The sequence below is a fragment of the Balaenoptera borealis genome, assembly GCF_965194805.1.
Source record: "Balaenoptera borealis genome assembly, chromosome: 3".
Classification (NCBI taxonomy): Eukaryota; Metazoa; Chordata; class Mammalia; order Artiodactyla; family Balaenopteridae; genus Balaenoptera; species Balaenoptera borealis.
The window spans coordinates 38,200,744-38,223,736 of NC_138866.1; the positions used below are offsets into that span (position 1 = coordinate 38,200,744).

Consider the following 22,993-nt stretch of genomic DNA (forward strand, 5'->3'; position numbering starts at 1 on the left):
CTAAAATATAAAATGTGAAAAATTCTGCTTGGATTTTTCAACATAGAATATACTTGTGGACTTGATAAAAGCAGATTTATTAGAGTAATGGAGACAGATGCAACATTGGAGTGAGGAGGAGTAATGTGTAGTAATTAAGAGTGTGATTTTGGCATAGGGATAATCAAATTAACATATGGTAATGGTGCAAGTTAATGAATCTAAAAATAGCCCCAAACATATGGAGAGACATTATATATGACAGAGATAGGCAAATATACATGAGTGGGAAAGGCAAGACCATTCAATAAATGTTATTGGGCTTAGGAAAAAAGTTCAATCTGACCTCTCCTTCCCACCATATCAATCAATTCTGGGCTTTAAGACTTAAATATGAAAAAACTGTGTCAATTTCATATGGAACCACAAAGGACCTCAAACAGCCAAAATAATCTTGAGAAAGAGCAAAACTGGTACATAACACTTCCTGATTACAAAATACTTTACAAGTCTGCAGTAATTAAAATAGTAAGGTGCAGGCCTAGAGATAGACATATAGACCATGGAACAGAATAGAGAGTTCAGAATTAAATTTGCACATAAATAGTCAACTGATCTTTGACAAGGGTGCCAAGAATTCACAATGGGGAAAGGATAGTCTCTTCAACAAATGGTGTTTGGAAAACTGGACATTCATACGCAAAAGAATGAAATTGGGATCTTATCTGACACCACACACAAAAATCAACTCAAAATGGATTAAGACATTGCCAAGACAATGACAAAAAGACAATCAAGAAAATTTGCCCTGTGTTTTCTCCTAGGAATTTTAGAGTTGCAGGTCTTATGTTTAAATCTTTGCAATGATTTCTTGGATATGACACCAATAGCATAGGCAACAAAAACAAAAATAGACAAATGGGACTGCATCAAACCAGAAAGCTTCTGCACAGCAAGGAAAGCAAATAATAGATGAAAAGGCAACTTACAGAATGGGAGAAAATATTTGCAAACCCTATATCTGATGAGGGGTTAATACCCAAAATATATAAGGAACTCACACAACTTAACAGTAGAAAACCAAATAACCCAATTTAAAAATGGGCAAAGGTCTTGAATAGACATTTCTCCATAAAAAACATACAAATAGGCAACAGGTATATGAAAATGCTGTTATAGAAAGAGCAAAAGGACTTTAAGTCACCCAGACCATGAATCTTATTGACCTTTGTAAAATGGAAATAATAAGATCTGCATTGTATAATTTTCATAAGGATTAAAATGTTGGTTTCATTTTCTATTTTTTTCAAAATATGAACCAATTGAATCTAAGAAAACAATATTGAAATCCCTGCCAAGCTGTGTTTGAACTTGAGGAGGAGGATATTTGGTTTGCTACTCTAGTAAAATACTAGATACTGTGATTTCAAAATAGGCGTAAGGCTGACTATCCAGGACAAGGTTAACTTTTGAGTCACTCAGGTCTTTGGACTTTCCCAGAATGTTACTCATATTTTGTTGATAAAATAGTGTAGTAGTTGTTGTTGTTAAACTATCTTAACCAATAGACTAGAAACTTCTGAAAGTAGTGGCTGTATATATTTTTTTGTCTGTATCTGAAAGACAAAACATGTTTCTGGCATTCATAGGTGACCATCAATCGATGAGCAAACGAAATAGGAAACAATGATAGAACTGTTTTAGAGTGCTTTTGAAACTGTTGTAACTCTGAATGGGACTTGAACCCACACGCTGGGGCAAAGTAATAGATAAGAAGTGGATTTATTTAGAGAGAACCACACTCCACAGACGGAGTGTGGACCATCTCAGAAGGCGAGAGCCGCACCAGGGTATGGGGTTGTCAGTTTTTATAAGGGTGGGTAATTTCATAGGCTGATGAGTGGGAGGAGTAGTCCAGCTATTTGGGGGAAGGGGTAGGGATTTCCAGGAATTGGGCCACCGCCCACTCTCTGACCTTTATGGTTGGCCTTGGAACTGTCTGGCACATGTGTGTGTGTCATTTAGCTTGCTGATGTGTTACAATGAGCATATACTGAGGCTCAAGGTCTAGTCCATCTTGGACCTATTTGGTTCTAATCAGTTTATGTCATTGGGCTATGTCATTCTTTTAAAGGTTGTGCCCTGCCCCCTTCACTCCTGTTTTGCTTTGAAAACCTCTGTGGACTTAGTCAGGAAAGCAGTTATACTGCTTTCTTAGTTTATTAGATTAGTTAACACAATTTGCAAAGCTAGTATCATTAAAGGATTCATTAACTGGAAAAAAAATAATTGCATAAAGATTTTGTTCAGGCATAAAGCATCACTAAGGACCAAACAAACTTTGTCCAAATGAGATTTTCAGTACAGTTTTGAAGTGTCTGGGCATTTAAGAAGATGAAACTGGAATATTTTATAGAGAACTGTGTTATAAATTGCAAAATTACAGCTTGATTTCCCAGAGCAAAGGGTTTTTTGGCTAAAGCCTTTGCCTTTGTGCTAGAGGCTAATGCCTCAGGTCAGAGGTTTGGCATTTGGTTTACCCTGGGGCAGAAGGACAAACTGTAGTTGTCTCTGATGAGATTGAACTAATCTTCCAGCCAAGGTGGCACATGTAAATCCAGAGCATACAGACAGTTCTCCTACTGAGGGGCATTCTCAAGTATTTTTAGCTTTATGAAATGTAACACAATAAAAGTGTATTAATGGCACCTAATACAATGCTCTGTTATTAGTTGATGTTCTAGGGGCTCTGGTTGTTTGAAGGGATATTTGCCCTTCCTGAAAAGGGAGGGAAAAAACTTTTAGTTTTTGTTAATACAAAACTTTTAGCTTTATTTTAAAAAAAACTTTTATTTTGAGATAATTGTAAATCACATGCAGTTGTTAGAAACAACATAGAGAGATTCTACTTTTCACTCGGTTTCCCTCATAACCAGGAAGATGACATTGATATGAATTATCAACCTTATTCAAATTTCGCCAGTTTACACACACTAATTTCTCTCTGTGTGTATGTGTGTCTGCGTTTGGTTCTACAACCAGCAATTTTATCACAAGCATAGGTTCATGCAACCACCACCACAGTCAAGGTACAGGGCAGTTCCATCACAGGGTCCCTCGTGCTATCCTTTCACTGCCACAGCCTCCTCCCTCCCCCGCACCTTCCTAAATCCTGGCAACCGCTAATCTATTCTCCAGCTCTTTAATATTGTCATTTCAAGAATGCTATATAAATAGAATCATGTAAACTTGTGACATTAGCTTTTTTCATTGTGTGTGTAACTCCCTTGAGATCCATCCAAATTATTGTGTGTATCACTAGTTTGTTCCTTTTCATTACTGAATGGTATGCCATGGCATACATGTACCACAGTTTGTTCAACTATTCACCCACTGAAGAAAATTTGTGTTGTTTCCATTTGGGGCTATTACAAATAGAACTACTATAAACATTCATGGACAGGTTTTTGTGTGGATATTAATTTTCCTTTCTCTGGGATAAATGCCCAAGAGTATAATTGCTGGGTCATATGTTAAGCACATGTTAGTTTTGTATGAAACTACCAGAATAGATATACAATTTTGTATACATACCAGCAATATATGAACAATCTATTTTCTCTGCATCCTCATATCATTTGAGGTTATCACTATTTTTTATTTTAGGTGGACAGTAATATCACATTGTAGGTTTAATTTGTATTTCCCTAATGGCTAATAATGGTGAACATATTTTCATGTGCTTATTTTTCATCTGTATCTTCTCTTCAGTAAAATATCTGTTCTTGTCTTTTGCCTGTTTACTAAGTGGATTTTTTTTTTAAATGTTGAGTTTTGGTACTTCTTATATATTTTAGATATTTGTCCCTTGTTGGATATATGATTTGCAAGTATTTTTTTCCAGTTTGTCGTCTGTCTTTTCATTCTCTTCAAGTTTTATAGTCTTACATTTTATATGTAAGTCCATGATGCATTTTGAGTTAATTTTTGTGTAAGATGTAAGGTTTAGGTTGAAGTTTGGCCTTTTTTTTGCCCCTGTATGTCCAATTTTTCCAGCACCATTTGTTGAAAAGAGTGTCTTTGCCAATATCATTCTGTTTTCATTGCTACAGCTATATAATATACCATAACATTGGATAGAGTGATTCCTACTACCTTGTTCCTTTTTCAATGCTCTGAGCTATTCTAGATCTTACACCTTTCCATTTACATTTCAGAATAAGCTTATCTATGTCTACCAAAAAACCTTGCTGGAATTTTGATAGGAATTGCGTTAAACTTATAGATCAATCTGGGGAGAACTGACCTATTTACTATGTTGGGTCTTCCAATTCATTAATATGGTATATCTCTCCATTAATTTAGGTGTTCTTTGATTTCCTTCATCAGCATCTTGTAATTTTCAGAATACAGATCCTGTCCCTGTTTTGTTAGATTTACTATTTTATTTTATAAATTATAAATGATATTATGTTTTAAGTTTTCATTTCCATATGTTCATCATTACGTTTTAGTTTTTTGAATATTTCTTTAGCCTTTCATCTATTGCTTTTCCTCACAGTCAACACACACCTCCCACAAAATTTCTAACAATTTGCTGTCTTTGACCTGCCATGTGCAGAAACTAGGTCATGTTTGCAAGATCTGGGACTCTGGTAGAGTTCCCTGAAAAATCAAGTGACGTCTGAGGGCATCTGTTACATGCAGATCTCACATGCGTGTGACGGTCTTTTCTCCTATTCATGGACAGTTTTACTTCTCTTGTATTCATGGCTATTTTCTGGATGATGAAAATTGCCACAAGTTTGATTACTGTCATGTCTGGTTTCTCAGCAATGAAGACATTGGTAGCAAATATCAATGTAAGTAATACATAAAACAAAATTCATTTAGAGTTAATTTCCCCAAAGTCCCTTTAATAATGTCAACATAACATGCTATATCAAAAAGATGATCATTTGGTTTCTAGTATATTGCAGAATATTAATGAGTTTTGAAGGAATTTCTTAAACTTAAAAAAAATATGTATTTCTCTGGTGCTACTAAATGGGCTCACATAAATAAGGAAAGTTTGTTTATTTTTGGTCCTTAAAACATTTAAACAGTTTAGTCACCATGACAACATATATACTATTAAGTAAACAATGAAAAAACTGGCAGTATTTACTGTTCTGTTTTCAGGTCTTATTAACAGCATTGATACAAACTTAAGATAGTAGACACTACATTTAGTGATAGAAATTCGTTATGATGTACCAATCATTTAAAAAAAGCTGTTTCAACTACATGAAGAGAAAAAAACATAAACATTGATTAATTATAAATGGCCAAGTTCTCACTTTGGTTTGGCCTGCGTAGATCAGCTCTCTTTTTCCCAAACATTCCTTAATTATACACTCCTCTGAGCTGCTGCCAATAATGTATTTTCCCTAAAGCTGGCTTCATTTTTGCAACCTGTTCACCTTTCCTTGTAACTTTGACTGACTAGTGAGTTTGTCTTATTTCCCTGGTGAGATAGGCAAGCAACTTGCATGCAAAAACTGTTTGTAACTATTCATTAATGCCACTTCCTATGTATGTTTTACATAAAAATACACTCTATGCCAGTACTATGTAATTATTGAATGAAATTAGGTAGTGGTGTCTCCTGCAGTGTTCTGTTCCACACATGGTACAACTTAATTCTATCCAAATTTGCCTAATGCTAATATTTTTAGTGATTGGAAAATGGTGATAGTAATGATTTTCCATATAGTGTTTTATCAGAGAAAGGTACTCACCCACACTACATACACACAAATAACCTATACAAATCATAGACATAAAGATCAATAAGTTTTTATATATGTATATACCATGTAACTGCTACCTAGATCAAGATAAAAACATTTTTGTCACCCCAGAAGGTTCATCCCATGCCATGTCCAGGCAATTACTGTCCCCTCCCTACTCCAAAGAAACCACTATTTTAAAAATTAAGATATAATTCACATATCATAAAATTCACCATTTTAAAATGTACAATTCAGTAGTTTTTCGTAGATTCACATGGTTGTGTAACCATCACCACTCTCCAGAACATTTTCATCACTCCGAAAAGAAACTTCATCCCCATTAGCAGTAACTTTCTATTATCCCCTCTCCCAAGCCCTTGGAAAGGACTAATCTACTCTCTGTCTCTATAGATTTGCTAATTCTGGACATTTCGTATAAGTGGAATCATATGATATGTGGTCTTTTGTGACTGGTTTATTTCACTTAGCATGTTTTCAAGATTCATCCATGTTATAGCATGTATCACTACTTCATTTCTTTTTAGTGACTGAATAATATTCTCTTGTATGAATTTACCACATTTTGAGTATCCATTCATCAGTTGATGGGCATTTGAGTTGTTTCCTGTAACCACTATTTTGATGCTAAACTTCACATAAGTGGAATTATACAGTATATATGTAGTATTCACTTATATGGATATATCAGAATTTCTCGGCTCATTCTATGGCTGATGGACACGAGGGTTGCTTCTAAGTTTGGGCTGTTATGAATAAAGATGTTATGAAATTTTTGTACCTGTCTTTTAATGAACATATTTACAGACTTCTGTAGTATATATACATAGGGATGAAATTGATGGGTTGTAGTATTGGTAGAAGTTTGGTTTTATTAGAAATTGTCAAAGAGTCTTGGAAGTGGTCATATTATTTGACATTCCCACTAGAATGGGACAGTCCATTTAACTATCTGATATAGTCCAGTTGCTCCACATATTCTCCAGGACTTAGTATATTGTCAGCCTTTTACATTTAGCCATTGCGGCGTGTGTGTATTGGTATCTAATTGTGGTTTTAATTTGCATTTCTCCATACTTAATGGTTTTGAACACCTTTAAAAGTCATATTATCTGTTTAGATAATCTCTTTTGTAAATTGCCCAACTCTTTTTAAATTTTTTTAAATTAGATTTTCTGCCTATATCCTATTGATTTGTAGAAGTTTTTCATGTTATCTGAGATATGAGTCCTTTGTAAGATACATGTATTACAAATATATTCTTTCAATCTAAGGCTTATATTTCATTTTCTTAACTTTGAAAATTATATTTATTGTACATGCTTTTAAAAATTAGTTTTAATATAGTCTGTATGTTGTTTCTTATAATTTGCTTATGCATGAAATACTGCCATAGAAAATTTAGGGGGAATATTTGAGCATGTAAATATTCAAGTAACTATACTCTTTTGTCTATTCCAGTTGTCCCAGAGAGCTAAATTCCTGAGGCAAGTTACTAATAGTGAAGGGTATAATTTACAAGGAAGCTTTGTCTGATATTGCTATCCCATTTCAACTATACAAAATAACATTACAGGCTTTATTCAATAAGAACATATTGATCAGGGTTTAGTTTATAAATGTCGACATATTGGGAGAGTGAGTGGAAGAGCTTGGTGTTCTTTGAAAGATTTCTGGTTTTATAGTACATAGACATCTTACACATAAACACACTGCTATATGTACTATATCTGTCATCTATATATGACAGAGTTGTGAAAAAATGTTTCAATATGATCTCAATTGTTCAAACATTGGTATTTTTAAATTTTATTTAGTTATTCTTCTGATTAATAATTTCCTAATCTTTTCAAGACAACTTAACTTTCTAGCTGTTATTTTCTGTATGCTTGATTTTATCCATCTGGATATACACATGCACACATATATGGAATTATTTGGAATTAGAAGCAATATAAATAATCAACCCACATATCTTCATTTACTACTCATGACTTCTCTTGACTACCTTTACTTTCTACAGTTTATATTAAATTACATAAATATATTAAATTACATTAAGTAATTTGAAAGAGACCTGATGCATATCTTTAGGAACTGAACGGTAGGTTGAGACATAAGCATTCATAGTCAAAATCATTCTAGAAATAATTGTCACTACTGATTCGGTGGTTCCAATTTCTGTTTCATTCATTTTCTTTGGATAATAACTATCTGTTTGAAAGTAACTTTTTTAAAAAATAAAAGTTGTATATATTTAAGGTGCATAACATGATGATCTGATTACATATAAATAGTGAAATGATTACTGCAGTCAAGCTGATTAACATATCCATCTTCTCACATAGTTACTATTTATGTTTGTGTGTGGTTTTAAAGGTAAACTTTAAAAACTAGAAATTGTCATACTGAGTGAAGTAAGTCAGACAGAGAAAGACAAATATCATATGATATCACTCATATGTGGAATCTAAAATAAGGGTACAAATTAACTTATCTACAAAGCACATAGTTACAAATATAGAAAACAAACTTATGGTTACCAGGGGGAAAGAGGGTGTGAGGGATAAATTGGGAGATTGAGATTGACATACACACACTACTATATATAAAATAGATAACTAATAAGGACCTACTCTATGGCACAGGGAACTCCACTCAATACTCTGTAATGACCTATATGGGAATAGAATCTAAAGAAGAGTGTATATATGTATATGTATAATCGATTCACTTTGCTGTACAGCAGAAACTAATATAGCATTGTAAATCAAGTATACTCTAATAAATATTAATTTAAATAAATAAATAAAGGGATCAATTGCATATACCCACTCTTTTTTAGATTCTTTTCCCATATAGGTCATATCCATGTGGAAAGAACATATTCATGTTTTTTCCAGGCATTAATCAACTTTGCCCTTCCAAAGTAACTCATATGTTAGCTTCAAGAACTGTATATTGATTTTGCCAGTTGCTGAGCTTTATATAAATGGACTTATGTAGAGAATACTCTTTTGTGTCAGGCTCTTTTTTAACCAACATTATGTTGTTGAGATTCAGGTATGTTATGTGTAGTTGTTTCTTCTTTCATCCTTGTTGCTGAATAGCAGTCCATTGTGTGAATATGCCACAATGTATTTATTTATTCTAATGTTTATGGATCTTTGGGTAATTTTCACTTTGGAGCTATTATGAATAGTTCTGCTACACTCTTGTTTATATGGTTTTGTCCATATATATAGACATTTCTGTTGAGTGTATACCTACAAGTTGAATTGTTGGATGTTAAGGTATAATATATATATATATATACAGCTCTGTCACCAGGTAATAGAAGTACTAATTCACTTCCACCCACAATATAAGAGAGGAACTCATTCTTTTAGAGATGCTGGGAGCATCATTTGTCATAGATGACTTTTAAAAAGATCATGTCCAGATTGTTTCTAGGATGGTTTCCAATCTTCTGCATAATTAATCAAATTACTTTTAAAGTATAATTTTAGAAAATATTTTCACATGAGTAAAAGTGTTCTTATTTAGTCAAATATATGCACATATAAAAATACAGACATGAGATAGAAAATAGAGAACAATAGAAACTCTAAATTTCATCAGAGCCCTACCTTTGGAAAGTTAGTAGCCCCAAACAGCAGCTTTAACAAGTTAAAAAATTGGTAACAACTGCTATTTGTTTCTTTTCACTGCTCACTTTACTAGAAAACCAAGACCATGAAAAACTTGGTAGAATTGGTTTTCTGTGTTTTTTAAACAAAAACCTTAGGTCTCACTTTTGTATATGAAGTCTAGTCACAGGAAATTTATCTGTAAAGTGAAACCTTTGGATTTTAATCTATAATCTCTCACTGGTTAGAGCAGCCTTCTGTCGCTAAATATGACCTTTTACTTTTAAACAATGGAAGTTAATTTACTTTGGTTTTATTTCATTACATGGTGCTGAGTTAACTCTCTAGAGGTTTTGATACCCCCAGAAATTGGCAGACTAACATCCAGACAGCTGCTCTCTCTTGGTCCGCATGGCTGCCTGGCTATAGTTAAAAATAGTAATAATAAGGTGAGCTTTCTTTTCTTCCTATAAAATGAATAAGAATTGAATTCCTGTAGAGAACACTACTCCACTTGTTGGCAGTCTTGAACTCCTCATTCCCAGGAAGGATTGTAAAAATGTTTTATGTGCAAATGTCACTTGCCTGACATTTTCCACTAATTTTCACTAACTTAATACCCACTCAGTTTTATTGGTGAGCAGTGATTAATTAGCAATGCATAACAATTGCATGAAAGGGAGCAGGAATTTTGAAGAATGTCAACGATGACTTCAATGCCTATCAAAATGTCATCAATGTATTTATTCCATTGCCCTAAGAAAGAAAACGGGATCATCTTCACTAATCAATTATTACTAAAGATAGCTGATACTATATTATTCCTGATACAGGATTTTATAGATAAACAGTAAAATATTTTAGAGCAGTAAGAGACCTCAAGAGGGAGCCTTGTTTAGTTCACTACCTTCAGGCACTTAAAATACAATTATTCCCATTTTCACACTAGAAATTTGTTGTAGATTGACTAGAAGTGGTCCAACTGTGGTCACTGAACTAGGGAGTAGTGGTAGGAAACCACCTCCACTAAGACTAAAGTGTTCCAGCCTCTGTCTCATGTCACTACAGTTCTTTTGTTTCAGGTGAAATTGCCATTTGTTTCTCTTTCAAATGAAAATGGGAGATTTCAGAGAGAGATTATTAAAATCATGTAAGATACTCATATACTACCAGTCAAAGTGTAATTTGGTACAACTTGTTTGGGAAGCAATTTGGCAAGAGCCTTAAAAATGTTTTTACACATTACTCACTAATTTTACTTCTAAAAATACTGTCCTTAGACAATCAGATATAGGTACAGGGTATTTGTTATGACTTGATTTATGAAAGGGAAAACTGAAAATCTCAATATCCAGTTATAATGCAATGGTTAAGTGAATTGTGTTATAATGATACTAGGGATTATTATGCAATGATTCAAATTTTGTTTTTAAATCAATATTTCATGGCATGGGAAATGATTATAATATGACACTGAGTGATTATAGCATGAAATAAAACTTTAGAGACTCAAGTTTTATGAAAATGCTATATACATATATAAATATGTATAAATAATGAAGAAATTTTATTTTCTTCTTTATAGTTTTTTGATTTCCCATGTTTTGTATAATGAGTGTTAAAATACATTTTAAAGTATGTTCCAAGAATGCATAAAAGAGGATAAACCTTCTTCCTTTGACTCTAGTCAACCATTTCCTTAGAGAATCTTGATTTAACTTCTTGGTTTCTAATTAAAGTATGTAGGCTCATTCTTCTAAGCTTTCTCTAAGCACTAATACCATAATGGATGAAAGTGATGGGGGAAGGAATCTACCTGAGTGACATTTATCAAATGTTCTCTCTATGCTAATATCTAGTTCAATCCTTTCAAGATGTACACTACAACTTATATATAAAATAAGATGACTTCCCTTTGGCAAATAGTAATGGATAAATAAATAATTTGTCAGTGAATCCTCATGTCTTTACTGACACATTCTATATGCATTCTATTTACTGGAGCTAAAATGAAAGGGTTTAGTTATAAATGGAAACAAATTTGCAAAGATTTTTGTAGTACACTAAGAACAAGAAAACATCAGAAAGTGACAGATGTTATATTTTATTGCTGGTTGAGCTTCACTCAGGAGCATGGCTTAAGAGCTGGAACTCAACAGTTTTGGATTTTGCTAGTAATTTATCGAGAGGCCTTGAGCAAATCACATAACCTTTATGTTATATACATTTGCGTTTTCTGTAAAATCGGGCATTGGACTAGGAGCAGTGATTTTTCAAGCTTTTGCTGTCTGGAAACTCCAGGGAGTCAGGCACCATGAGAGTTTTAGCTCATGGATCTGGAGGGCCTGCAGAGTAGCCAGCATGTAACTAGCATATAACCAGAGCTCAGTAGCTATGAGTTAAATGAATGAATGTGGCCTCTGGAGCCCTGCCTAGGAGTCTGCTTTTCCATCAGAGTTTCATCCAGCATAATTCTGCTTGTATCTGCTTTACATATTGGGCATAAGGTAAGATTTCATTAAAAAAGTAAAGGATAATTTTATTGCTGTAAATAAAATTTTGAAATCTCTAGGACAAAGTCCTTTCAACTCTGTGATAATTTAATGTTACTACAGTGTGCTATTATTTAAAAATACAGATCACAACACCTTTATTCTCATTTTTCCCTTCTATACAGTACCAAATTCTATGATAGAGCTGTATATAAATTGTATTTATGACACAGTGAGGGATGGTCTGTTTTTTTTTTTTCTTTTGTTGGATGAATCAGAGGTGACTAGACAGAGAAGGAGATGATGGAATATGCCAGTCAAAAGGAACAGCATGTGTAAAGGCAAACAGCCATGAGCAAACATGGCAACTTTAGAGAGGTGAGAAATATCATGTGACTGGGATACAGGGTTGAAGGAAGGTAGTAAGGGTTGTGGCTGGAGGAGGCTCCCACCATAGAGAGCCTTGTATGCTTGCGTAGGACTTGAGTTTATCTGGTGGGGAAGCAAGCTTTTAGATATTTAAGAAAGTGAGATAACATGATTATATTTATGTTTTATTAAGAGTTCTCTATAAGGACCTACCATATAGCACAGGAAACTCTACTGAATACTCTGTAATGGCCTATATGGGAAGGGAATCTTAAAAAAAAAGAGTCGTATGTATATGTATAACTGATTCATTTTGTTATACACCTGAAATTAACACAACATTGTAAGTCAACTATACTCCAATAAAAAAATTTTTTAGAAAAAAGGGTTCTCTAGTCTCAGTGGGTTTTTTTGGTTTTTTTTTTTATAATTAATTTTTATTGGAATATAGTTTGCTTTACAGTGTTGTGTTAGTTTTTGCTGTACAGCAAAGTGAATCAGTTATACATATACATATATCTACTCTTTTTAGATTATTTTCCCATATAGGTCATTACAGAGTATTGAGTAGAGTTCCCTGTGTTATACAGTAGGTTCTTATTAGTTATCTATTTTATATATAGTAGAGTATATATGTCAATCCTAATATCCCAATTTATCCCTCCTTCCCCCCACCTTCCCCCCTTGGTAACCATAAGTTTGTTTTCTACATCTGTGACTTGATTTCTGTTTTGTAAATAGGTTCGTTTGTACCATTTTTTTAGATTCCACGTATAAGCAATATCATATGATGCTTGTCTTTCTCTGTCTGACTTACCTCACTCAGTATGACAATCTCTAGGTCCATCCATGTTGCTGCAAATGGCATTTTGTTCTTTTTTTATGGCTGAGTAATATTCCATTGTGTGTATACACACACACACACACACACACACACACACATCTTCTTTATCCCTTCCTCTGTCAATGGAAGGGAAGAAAAAAGACCTACAAAAACAAACCCAAACAATTAAGAAAATGGCAATAAGAACACTTATATCAATAATTACCTTAAATGTAAATGGATTAAATGCTCCAACCAAAAGACACAGACTGGCTGAGTTGATACAAAAACAAGACCTGTATATATGCTGTCTACAAGAGACCCACTTCAGACCTAGGGACACATACAGACTGAAAGTGAGGGGATGGAAAAAGGTATTCCATGCAAATGGAAATCAAAGGAAAGCTGTAGTAACAATACTCATATCAGACAAAATAGACTTTAAAATAAAGACTGTTACAAGAGACAAGGAAGGACACTACCTAATGTTAAGGGATCAATCCAAGAATAAGATATAACAATTGTAAATATATATGCACCCAACATAGGAGCACCTCAATATATAAGGTAAATGCTGACAGCGATAAAAGGGGAAATTGACAGTAACACAATAAAGAGTGTGGGACTTTAAAACCCACTTAGACCAATGGGCAGATCATCCAGACAGAAAATTAATAGGGAAGCACAAGCCTTAAATGACACATTAGACCAGATAGACTTAATTGATATCTATAGGACATTCCATCTAAAAGCAGCAGAATACATTTTCTTCTCAAGTGCACAGGGAGCATTCTCCAGGATAGATCACATCTTGGGCCACAAATCAAGCCTCAGTAAATTTAAGAAAATTGAAATCATATCAAGCATCTTTTCTGACCACAAAACTATGAGATTAGAAATCAATTACAGGAAAAAAAAAACTGTGAAAAACACAAACACATGGAGGCTAAACAGTATGTTACTAAACAACCAATGGATCACTGAAGAAATCAAAAAGGAAATCAAAAAATACCCAGAGACAAACGACAATGAGAACATGACAATCCAAAACCTGTGGGACGCAGCAAAAGCAGCTCTAAGAGGGAAGTTTATAGCAATATTATCTTACCTCAAGAAACAAGAAAAATCTGAAATAAACAACTTAACCTTACACCTAAAGCAACTAGAAAAAGAAGAACAAACAAAACCTAAATTTAGTAGATGGAAAGAAATAATAAAGATTAGAGCAGAAATAAATGAAATAGAGACAAAGAAAACAGTAGCAAAGATCAATGAAACTAAAATCTGGTTCTTTGAGAAAATAAGCAAAATTGATAAACCTTTAGCCAGATGCATCAAGAAAAAAAGGGAGAGGACTCAATAGTAAAATTAGAAATGAAAAGGGAGAAGTTACTACTGACACCACAGAAGTACAAAGGATCATAAGAGACTACTACAGACAACTATATTCCAATAAAATGGACAACCTAGAGTAAATGCACAAATTCTTAGAAAGGTACAACCTTCCAAGACTGAACCAGGAAGAAAAAGAAAATATGAACAGACCAATCACAAGTACTGAAATTGAAACTGTGATTAAAAAATTCCAACAAACAAAAGTCCAGGACTACATGGCTTCACAGCTAATTCCATCAAACATTTAGAGAAGAGTTAACACCTATCCTTCTGAAACTCTTCCAAAAAATTTCAGAGGAAGGAACACTCCCAAGCTCATTCTATGAAACGAGACAAAGATCTCACACACACAAAAAAATTATAGGACAATATCACTGATGAACATAGACACAAAAATTCTCAACAAAATATTAGCAAACCAAATCCAACAACACATTAAAAGGATCATACACCATGATCAATTGGGGTTCATCCCAAGGATGCAGTGATTCTTCAATATATGTAAATCAATCAGTGTGATACACTACATTAACAAACTGAAAAATAAAAACCATATGATCATCTCAGTAGATACAGAAAAAGCTTTTGACAAAATTCAACACCCATTTATGATAAAAACACGCCAGAAAGTGGGGCATAGAGGGAACCTACCTCAACATAATAAAGGTCATATACAACAACCCACAGCAGACATCATTCTCAATGGTGAAAAACTGAAAGCATTTCCTCTAAGATCAGGATCTAGTCTCAGTGTTGAGGTTAGATCTTTGGAGCCTAAGGGGTATCTGTTATGATTCCTCTTGATCTTGGGTTTGATGAAACTGGCATCATAAATACTCAATTTTTCTTTTTCAGACCATGGCATTCTTCCTTTTTTTCACACTTGGTTTGCAGAATTCTAAAAACGACCCCTTATATACAGCCATAGCTCTTCCAAAGAGAAAACTTATTGTCTTAATTAAGAGTCTACTTTGATTTATTTCTATCCTGACATGAAGAAGGGATAAATAATCAACTTGGGAGTCAAATAAAAGAGGTCACTTTTAACTGAATATGTTCTACTGAAATGCAATTTCATTTATTTATAACTATGAGATATCCAATGAGGAATATACCAGTGGAGGTTGGATATGACATTCAAGGCAGAGTACATTGAAACTGGGACCAATGGACCAGGTGTGAGAGTCATTTTGCATCATAACTTTATTTTATCACTTAAAACTAAATTTTGCCTTGCTTAAGACACTTATTAGGGCTTTCATATACAGAAAAAAATAACACTATACTCATATTTTGATGACAGACACATCGTGATAGAGCACATGCTCTGTATATTGGGAAGGAGCTTGCCACTAGGGGTGACTTTGGTCTATTTTAACACTTAGTTTTAATTTGTCACTTTATAACATCTGGACTTTAGTATATCCCGTGAATCAAAATAATGAGGCAATGTCTTAAGGAAAGTGAAAAAAAACTGGAAAGATGCACTCAAAATGCAATAAAAATCCTCTTTTGATATGCCACTAAACAGAGAATGTTGCTAACATTGGAAGATTTCATTTGCAGCATGAATCTTGAAAGAAATAATTAAAAGGGCATAAAATGACTATTACCAAAATGAATCTAAAACAATGAAAATTCTGTAAGGTAAATGGGATAGAAATAGATTGATCCGTTTTCCCATTAAGCAATTCAGTGCAATGTTTATGCATGTGTGTATGTATTTTAAAATTGCTTTTATGATTTTTGCTTTCTAGAACCAGTTTCATTTTCAACTTGAGGAAAATATAATATTAACACTAGTTAAAGCTTAAAATGTATTCAGGCTCCTGCTGAAATACTTTCTTAATTCTGCTTGGAACCTCATCAAACAGCCAAGAAACAGAATTCAGGCAGGAGTGGAAAATGAAATAAAAAAAGCAAACTGCTTTTTTAGAGAACTAAAAAAACCAGTAAATTTTGTAGGAATACTCATGTTCAGTAGGGAAAATTAAAACTAGCCTTTCTTTAACTTTTGCCATGTGCAAGACTAAATTGGGCTAACTCAAGTTCTTTCATTTAATTCCTACAATGAACCTATGAAATAAACACTATCATCCCATTTCACAGATGGGGTTTAGAGTCGTTAAATAACTTGCCTTAGGTTACAGAGGCAATAGGTGGTAGATTTGCACCCATACCCATGTCCTCTTGAGGTTGATCTTTTATGGTACCTCTAAGTCATAAGTAATGACCTCTAGGCAGCATATGCTTCCATGTCACCTTGGCAATGCCCCTATCATAGCACTTTTCTCACTGTATTATAATTGTCTCTTTACATGCCTACCTCCCCCTACTTCATGGTTACCCTACTTCGTGGTTACCTCCCCCAAAGCAAAGAGCATCTTATTTATCCTTCTAGTTCCAGGAATTTAATGCAGTGGCCTGCCCCATAGTAGAAGCCCAATAAGTGCTTATTGAATGACTAATATCGTCAGAAGTCACTAAAAGTTAATATAGTAAAAAAAAATTTATATTATTATGGAAAATAACTGATGTGGAAAATGCCAATTGCTTCTATATCCCTTAAGTTAAGTGCTCCTTTCCTTAAAGAGGAACTCTTTCAGAAAGATAGGTGAGCTGATGGCTACTGCATATAGGAGTTCAAAGGAGTAAGAAAAAATCCACAAAGATGCTTTTAAGTGATGTGAGATAGTATCACAGTACTAGGAAACGTTAAGGGGAGGGATGCTGAAATCATCATTTAATGAACGGTCTTTACATTTATGATGGGCTCATCTTCTACACATGGAAGCAACCAGCTTTTCGTTTCAAACAGAAATTTCCTTTTCATTGATAGTGAACCCCAATAAGAGGAAAGTCAGGGGATATTCCAAGCCTTAGGTAATTTTTTAAAGGTTAAAATGCAATTAGTACAGGAAAGAAAACCATTTTGTATTAAAACATTATTCAATATAACTTAATGAGGAAAAATCAACTTCGACTTCAGCTTGAGGGATTCAAATTCTATCAAAGAAAAACATTTCTGATTATAAGGAATAGTTTACCAAGGGAGTTGGGAGAGGATTCTAAGTGAGTTTGCACATGCATCTTTAAATTGGGCAGCCCTGACTTCTGTAATCATATCTTGCTTGATGATGCTCTGATGATAATGTGAGGATAATATCCATTTTAATCGGGGTCTTTAATTGCCCTGTCTGAAAGCTACAGGGAATAAAAGCTTTGTACCCCTTTATCTCTAAGCATGTTTCTGCCGTTTGTTCCCCCTTCTAAAGGATACTTAGAGCTCATTCTGCTGTTGCTTTCAGCAGTCTTTAGGAGTCAAAGACCCGAATGAACAAGGGCTGCCACGCAACGTGATGTGCCCACCTTGCCAGCATTGACATTGCCAGTTGCCTAAGCCCTACAGAAGGCTGGTGAATATTCTTTTCACTCCCTGAGCATGAATTCATTAGTAAAATGAAAATACATATTTCAGAGTGAAGACAGCACATTGAGAGTGGAGTTATATCAGCCATGTCAAATTTCATGTCATGTTGCAAAGGTGCTTCTGTTGATTTTGTTGTCTTATAACTGGTTAATACGAATCCACCTCCAATGTGTAGTAAAAGTCCATTATCCTGAATTTTGATTTAGTTACGAAAAAATTCTAAAACAGCAACTAGATAAAATGAATGTTAATGACCTATCTTAGTTGGCTTTTTGATGACATTATATTAAGTATTTTTCTGAGACACTTCCTGGCCATTTTAAGACTCTGTTGTCTCTATGGTGAGATCCATACCCCCTCAGAGCTTTAGCACGTGGTGCTGTATTATAATAGCCCATATGCTCATCAGCCCATCCCACTGGATTTTTAGATCTTTCAGAGCAGAGCTGTGTCTTGTTACCTTTTTCCTTAATACACTGTTTTGCAGACTGTGTCATAGTCAATAAGTATGTTAGATTATTATTTTTTTTTTTTTCTGAAATAGTCCCTCTCTATTTTCTTCTCACTTATGCATCTCTCACTTTCTTCAGGTCCTCTCCATCTGTCCCAAGGACATGAGAGCTGATATCTGTGTTCATCTAAACCGGAAGGTTTTTAATGAGCATCCTGCTTTTCGATTGGCCAGCGACGGGTGTCTGCGTGCCTTGGCGGTAGAGTTTCAAACTATTCACTGTGCTCCTGGGGACCTCATTTACCATGCTGGAGAAAGTGTGGATGCCCTCTGCTTTGTGGTGTCAGGATCCTTGGAAGTCATCCAGGATGATGAGGTGGTGGCTATTTTAGGTACTGTGAACTTTCCTAACATAGTAGCAAACGTGTAACAGTTTTAGAGATTTTACTTCTCAGGTTTTTTAAGATAAATTCCCTTTGCTTGGTGACTTTGGAAATTGGGTCACTGATGAGATGATGAATCTCAGTGAAAACTAGTAATTCCGTTTCAGCAGAGAACATTAGTATTGGTCATAGCTTAATGGGCTGCATGAGGGTTTGATTAAATTTTCTTTGGCCACATAGGGCAGTGCCTTTTAGACTGGAGGTAATCGCAGCCTAAGGTGGCAGTACCTCCATGTTGGTAAGTGTGAAAATGGCTTGTGAAATGATTGTCAGTTTAGTAACCTGAGTGTTAGTCTCAGAGGGACAATAGAACCCGTGTAGTTCAACATTTACTTTTAGAGATGTATAAATTGAGGCCCAGAAAACTTTAGTGACTGGCCCAGCTAGTTAGTAAATGAGTTAGGGCTTGAGTACAGATCTTCTTACTCTAAACCTCTCTGCTTCCTCACAGTGGACCTAAGTAGTGAGCTGAAAGTGATGAGGAGGTAAATGAATTTGAACCAGTGTATTGGAATAATCACAATGCAAGTAAACTTAGGTTTTTAAAGCTGGTTTTGTCCATCTACATTTATGAATCAGGAAAGTTATTCAGCTAATAGTAAATTTGTTCTAAAATTCAGAGAGCTGGTAGATAGTTGCACTGATGAAAAAAGGCAGTGACAGAACATGTGAGTGACAAAATTTTTAAAAATTACATGTTTGGGGACAGTGTAATCCATTTTACATTTTATCTTGGTAAAAAAATTGCTAAGTGATATTTTAGATCATTTTCTGCTCAGATATCTGCAGCATGAATTCCACATAGATTAAAAAAAGGAAGCAATAATGAGGTCAGAGGAGAATCATTTCTTGTGTTTTTTCAAGTAAAATAAGTTAGAATTGCAGGATGTCAACTCCCTTTTGATCACATTTTTCATGGCTTGTATCTCATGAAAAATGAGCTCAATTTTTAAACTATTGGATTTTTTAGCTACTGAGGTCAACCTACCATAGCTTGAATGCCACTTATTCTCATAAGTAAAGACTGACTGATGTATTTTAGAAACTGCAAAAGCAAAATCCAGCCGCAAAATAAAGGACTGATTTCAAAAAACACAATTACTTGGAAAAGACAGAATTGAGAAACAATGACTCTTCATAGGAAAATAGGTTCAGTAAAATTTGTAAGGGTTACAGAAAAGGATTCAGTGTTGCAAATGACTGAACACTATTGTTTGTAACCCTTTCCTTAACTGTTGAGAAATAATATTACATTTATGTATAAATTTCTTTTAGAAACTTTTTATTTTTGATTTTTTTTTTTTGCAAGGAAAATGCATACAGTACTTAGAGTCAGCACTCTGGGTGTGTTTAATGCTGCTTAGTGCTTGTTCTGCTTTGTTTCTTGGAGTATAAAGGAGTTATATAATCCTTCATTAAAAAGTGTACATTTTGCCAGAACAATCCTTTGTGGTAAAATGGAGTATATACACACTACAACCATTCTTGTTTGCTTAAAGAAGAGGATAAAACACAAGCCCAAAACAGGTGTATTTTTTCCTGCATGTTCATGTCAATGGTGGGTGGGAGAACAGACATAAAATATATTACACTAAAGTGAGTACCGTCATGATAAATTACCTCGGCTGTGCACTCATTGTCATTTGCTTTGCCCCATTTTCTTCATTATAGCTTCACCTTGGTAGATTCTTTTCTAAAAAGATGGATGGAGAAAGCCCTGAGTGTAGTACCTCTGGGCTGGATCTGCTAAGCTGGAATCATTTGCTCAGTGAGACAGACAAAATGTATTTTCTTTTCATTTTAAAATAAAATGGTAGCTGGTTTTGCCCAATGACACAGTAAAAATGAACACAGGGCCCCTGGGTATTGGCCCAGTCTCATCATATATCTGTCATATTTTATTTCTTTGAATGCATGCTTTTTGTTTATCCTCCTCAAAAATCTTGAGATTTCAGAGACTTTTCATCTCTTGGTTTAATGAGTCAAATTATATATACACATCTCTGGCAATCTTTCTTTATCGTGTGGGCCTCTAACAAATATTAGTTCAGCCAAAAGGCAGTCAGAAGGTTTTTGTTTAGAAAAAAAAAGTTTTGATCTAGAAGTGATCTTCCAAAGAGGAGGTAAGTGGGTGGTGGGGAGGCATGGGCGCAAAGGGTCACCTAGGTGCCATGGTGCTGGGCAAAGACAGTGTCCTCATGGAGTCTGTGATTTGGGTCACTGGTGGCGAGATAGTCATGGAGACAAGCTTTGGGAACTCTGCCTTGGTGTTGCACCTTCCGCTAATCTGGCTTTATAGGAAGGCAATCTGAGGAGACTGTGGACTAGGAGCATGGACTCATGGTGAGTTTCTGCAGAAGATGGAGTGTGATGTCATACATGAGAGACGACTGCACCACATGCAGTGGTGTGTCTGCCATGGTCTAGATACACCCTTGTGCTCATATGGTTTACAGGTTCCACCCATGAGGCAGCTGAAGTCCGGTGCCTGCTGCCACCTGTGCTTCACCTGAGGGGCATGGAACCTGACAGAAGAGCCTTTCTTAACGAACCAGATTCTTGACTTGTAGATCAGTAGTCACACCAGCTCCGTTGTCTGATTTCTCAGTGTGGTTTCCATTGGGGACACATGTTTTCAGATTTTTCTAAACCAAAAATACTTACTTTTACAATTAAAAAGGTTTTTTGTTTTTTTGTTGAACACTTAAGATGCTTTAACAATGTTTAGGAAAGGGAGAGGGGAAAATAGTAACTCATCAGCATCACTTCTGACACTTTGTGACTGTTCATTCCTTTTCTACTATTTTTTCTTCTTATCTTCTCATTTTTTGGTAGCCTAATTACAAACTTAATGAAAAGTTGCAAAAATTATCAGCATGTGAAATTTGACATATAGCCTTCGGTTTTCTACCTTACTGAGTAAGTTGATTAGGTCTTCAATATCTTTACTTATTTCTTTTTCTTCTTGATCTATTTTTGAACTGAGAGTGGCATGGTAAAGTATTTTATTATTAAGGTGTTTTATCCATGTCTCTTTGTATCTCCTGTAGTTTGTACCTTATAGTGGTTGTTGCTGTGTTATTTGGTGCGCAAATATTCATATTATATCTTCATTTTGAATTGTGTCTTTTAGCATTGAAATGTGTCCTTTTTAATCATGACCCTTATAAGGGTCAGACAGAAACAGCATCCTCTCCCCCATCTCAGTATACCTCAAAAAAATGAGAATTTGTTTTAAATTGGTCTGATAAATAGGCCTTGCTCTCTCTTACACTGATTTATTTGCCAGTTGAAAGGTAGAAAACTGAAGTCGTTTTAAAATTGATTAAAAATCTCTGAATCCAAAAACCAGGTGCAGTGCATTCTTTTGGATCCTTGCCTCTAAACGGCCTCTTGGTAGGTACCTAATTCTTTAGTGTGTCAAAAGTGTTAAGGTGTTTAATGAATAAGTTCTGAAGCAGAACTAATTAATGGAAAGATAAAAAATGTAGTCAATAAATACCTTCTTTTTTAACACTGAGAGGTGGCTTCAAGTTGTTTTCTAAATAGGGCCTAGGAAGATAATTGCAGTTCATGTCTTTTTCTAATGTGAAGTTCTTTCAGTTCTTACACCTCCACCTTTTTTTTCTTTTGACCTTCCCACTTTTTATGAAACACAAAGAATTCCAAACTAAGTTCATGATGCATACATAACATTTTATATGCTTTAATATCGTTTTGCTTTTTAGTTTTTACCCTATAATTACTTAATGTGAACAGAGTTATTGGTATGCCTAAAATAGCCAGGTTACTTTTAAGTGTCTCGACAAAGTATATTGTACCTTATAGAGACTAGAAAAATGGCATTTCCCCACTAACTTTAGACCCAACTCCTAAGATATTTGTTTTGCTGCATTCACATTTTGTCTTTTCTCTTCTTTGTTCACTGATTGTTAGAATCATATGGTTGGAATTATTAATATAAGACAATCTGTATCTAAGTCTTTTAATTGTAACTTTAAATTCCCAAGAGAACTATGCTTGTTTATGTAGAGTTTGGATGGAAGGTTAGATGCTCCTATCAAGTTGGGGGAAGAGGGCTTAAGTGAGGAAGGGAAAGACAGAATTAAGTGAACTTAATAATATAAAAAGGGTAATTTCTAGAACCTGGGTTAAGATTCCATTTTAATTAGAATCAGTTCATCTCTTAT

General features: G+C 34.5%; 1 protein-coding gene across 2 annotated transcripts in view; it reads left to right on the forward strand.

The window, feature by feature from the left end:
- Positions 1 to 22,993, forward strand: part of KCNH5 (potassium voltage-gated channel subfamily H member 5) — a 332,299-nt gene that overhangs the window by 229,571 nt on the left and 79,735 nt on the right. For both annotated transcript variants that reach the window (XM_082386478.1, XM_082386477.1), the window contains exon 9: positions 18,500 to 18,752. In XM_082386478.1, the coding sequence (XP_082242604.1) occupies positions 18,500 to 18,752 (253 nt within the window). The remainder of the gene's footprint in view (positions 1 to 18,499; positions 18,753 to 22,993) is intronic.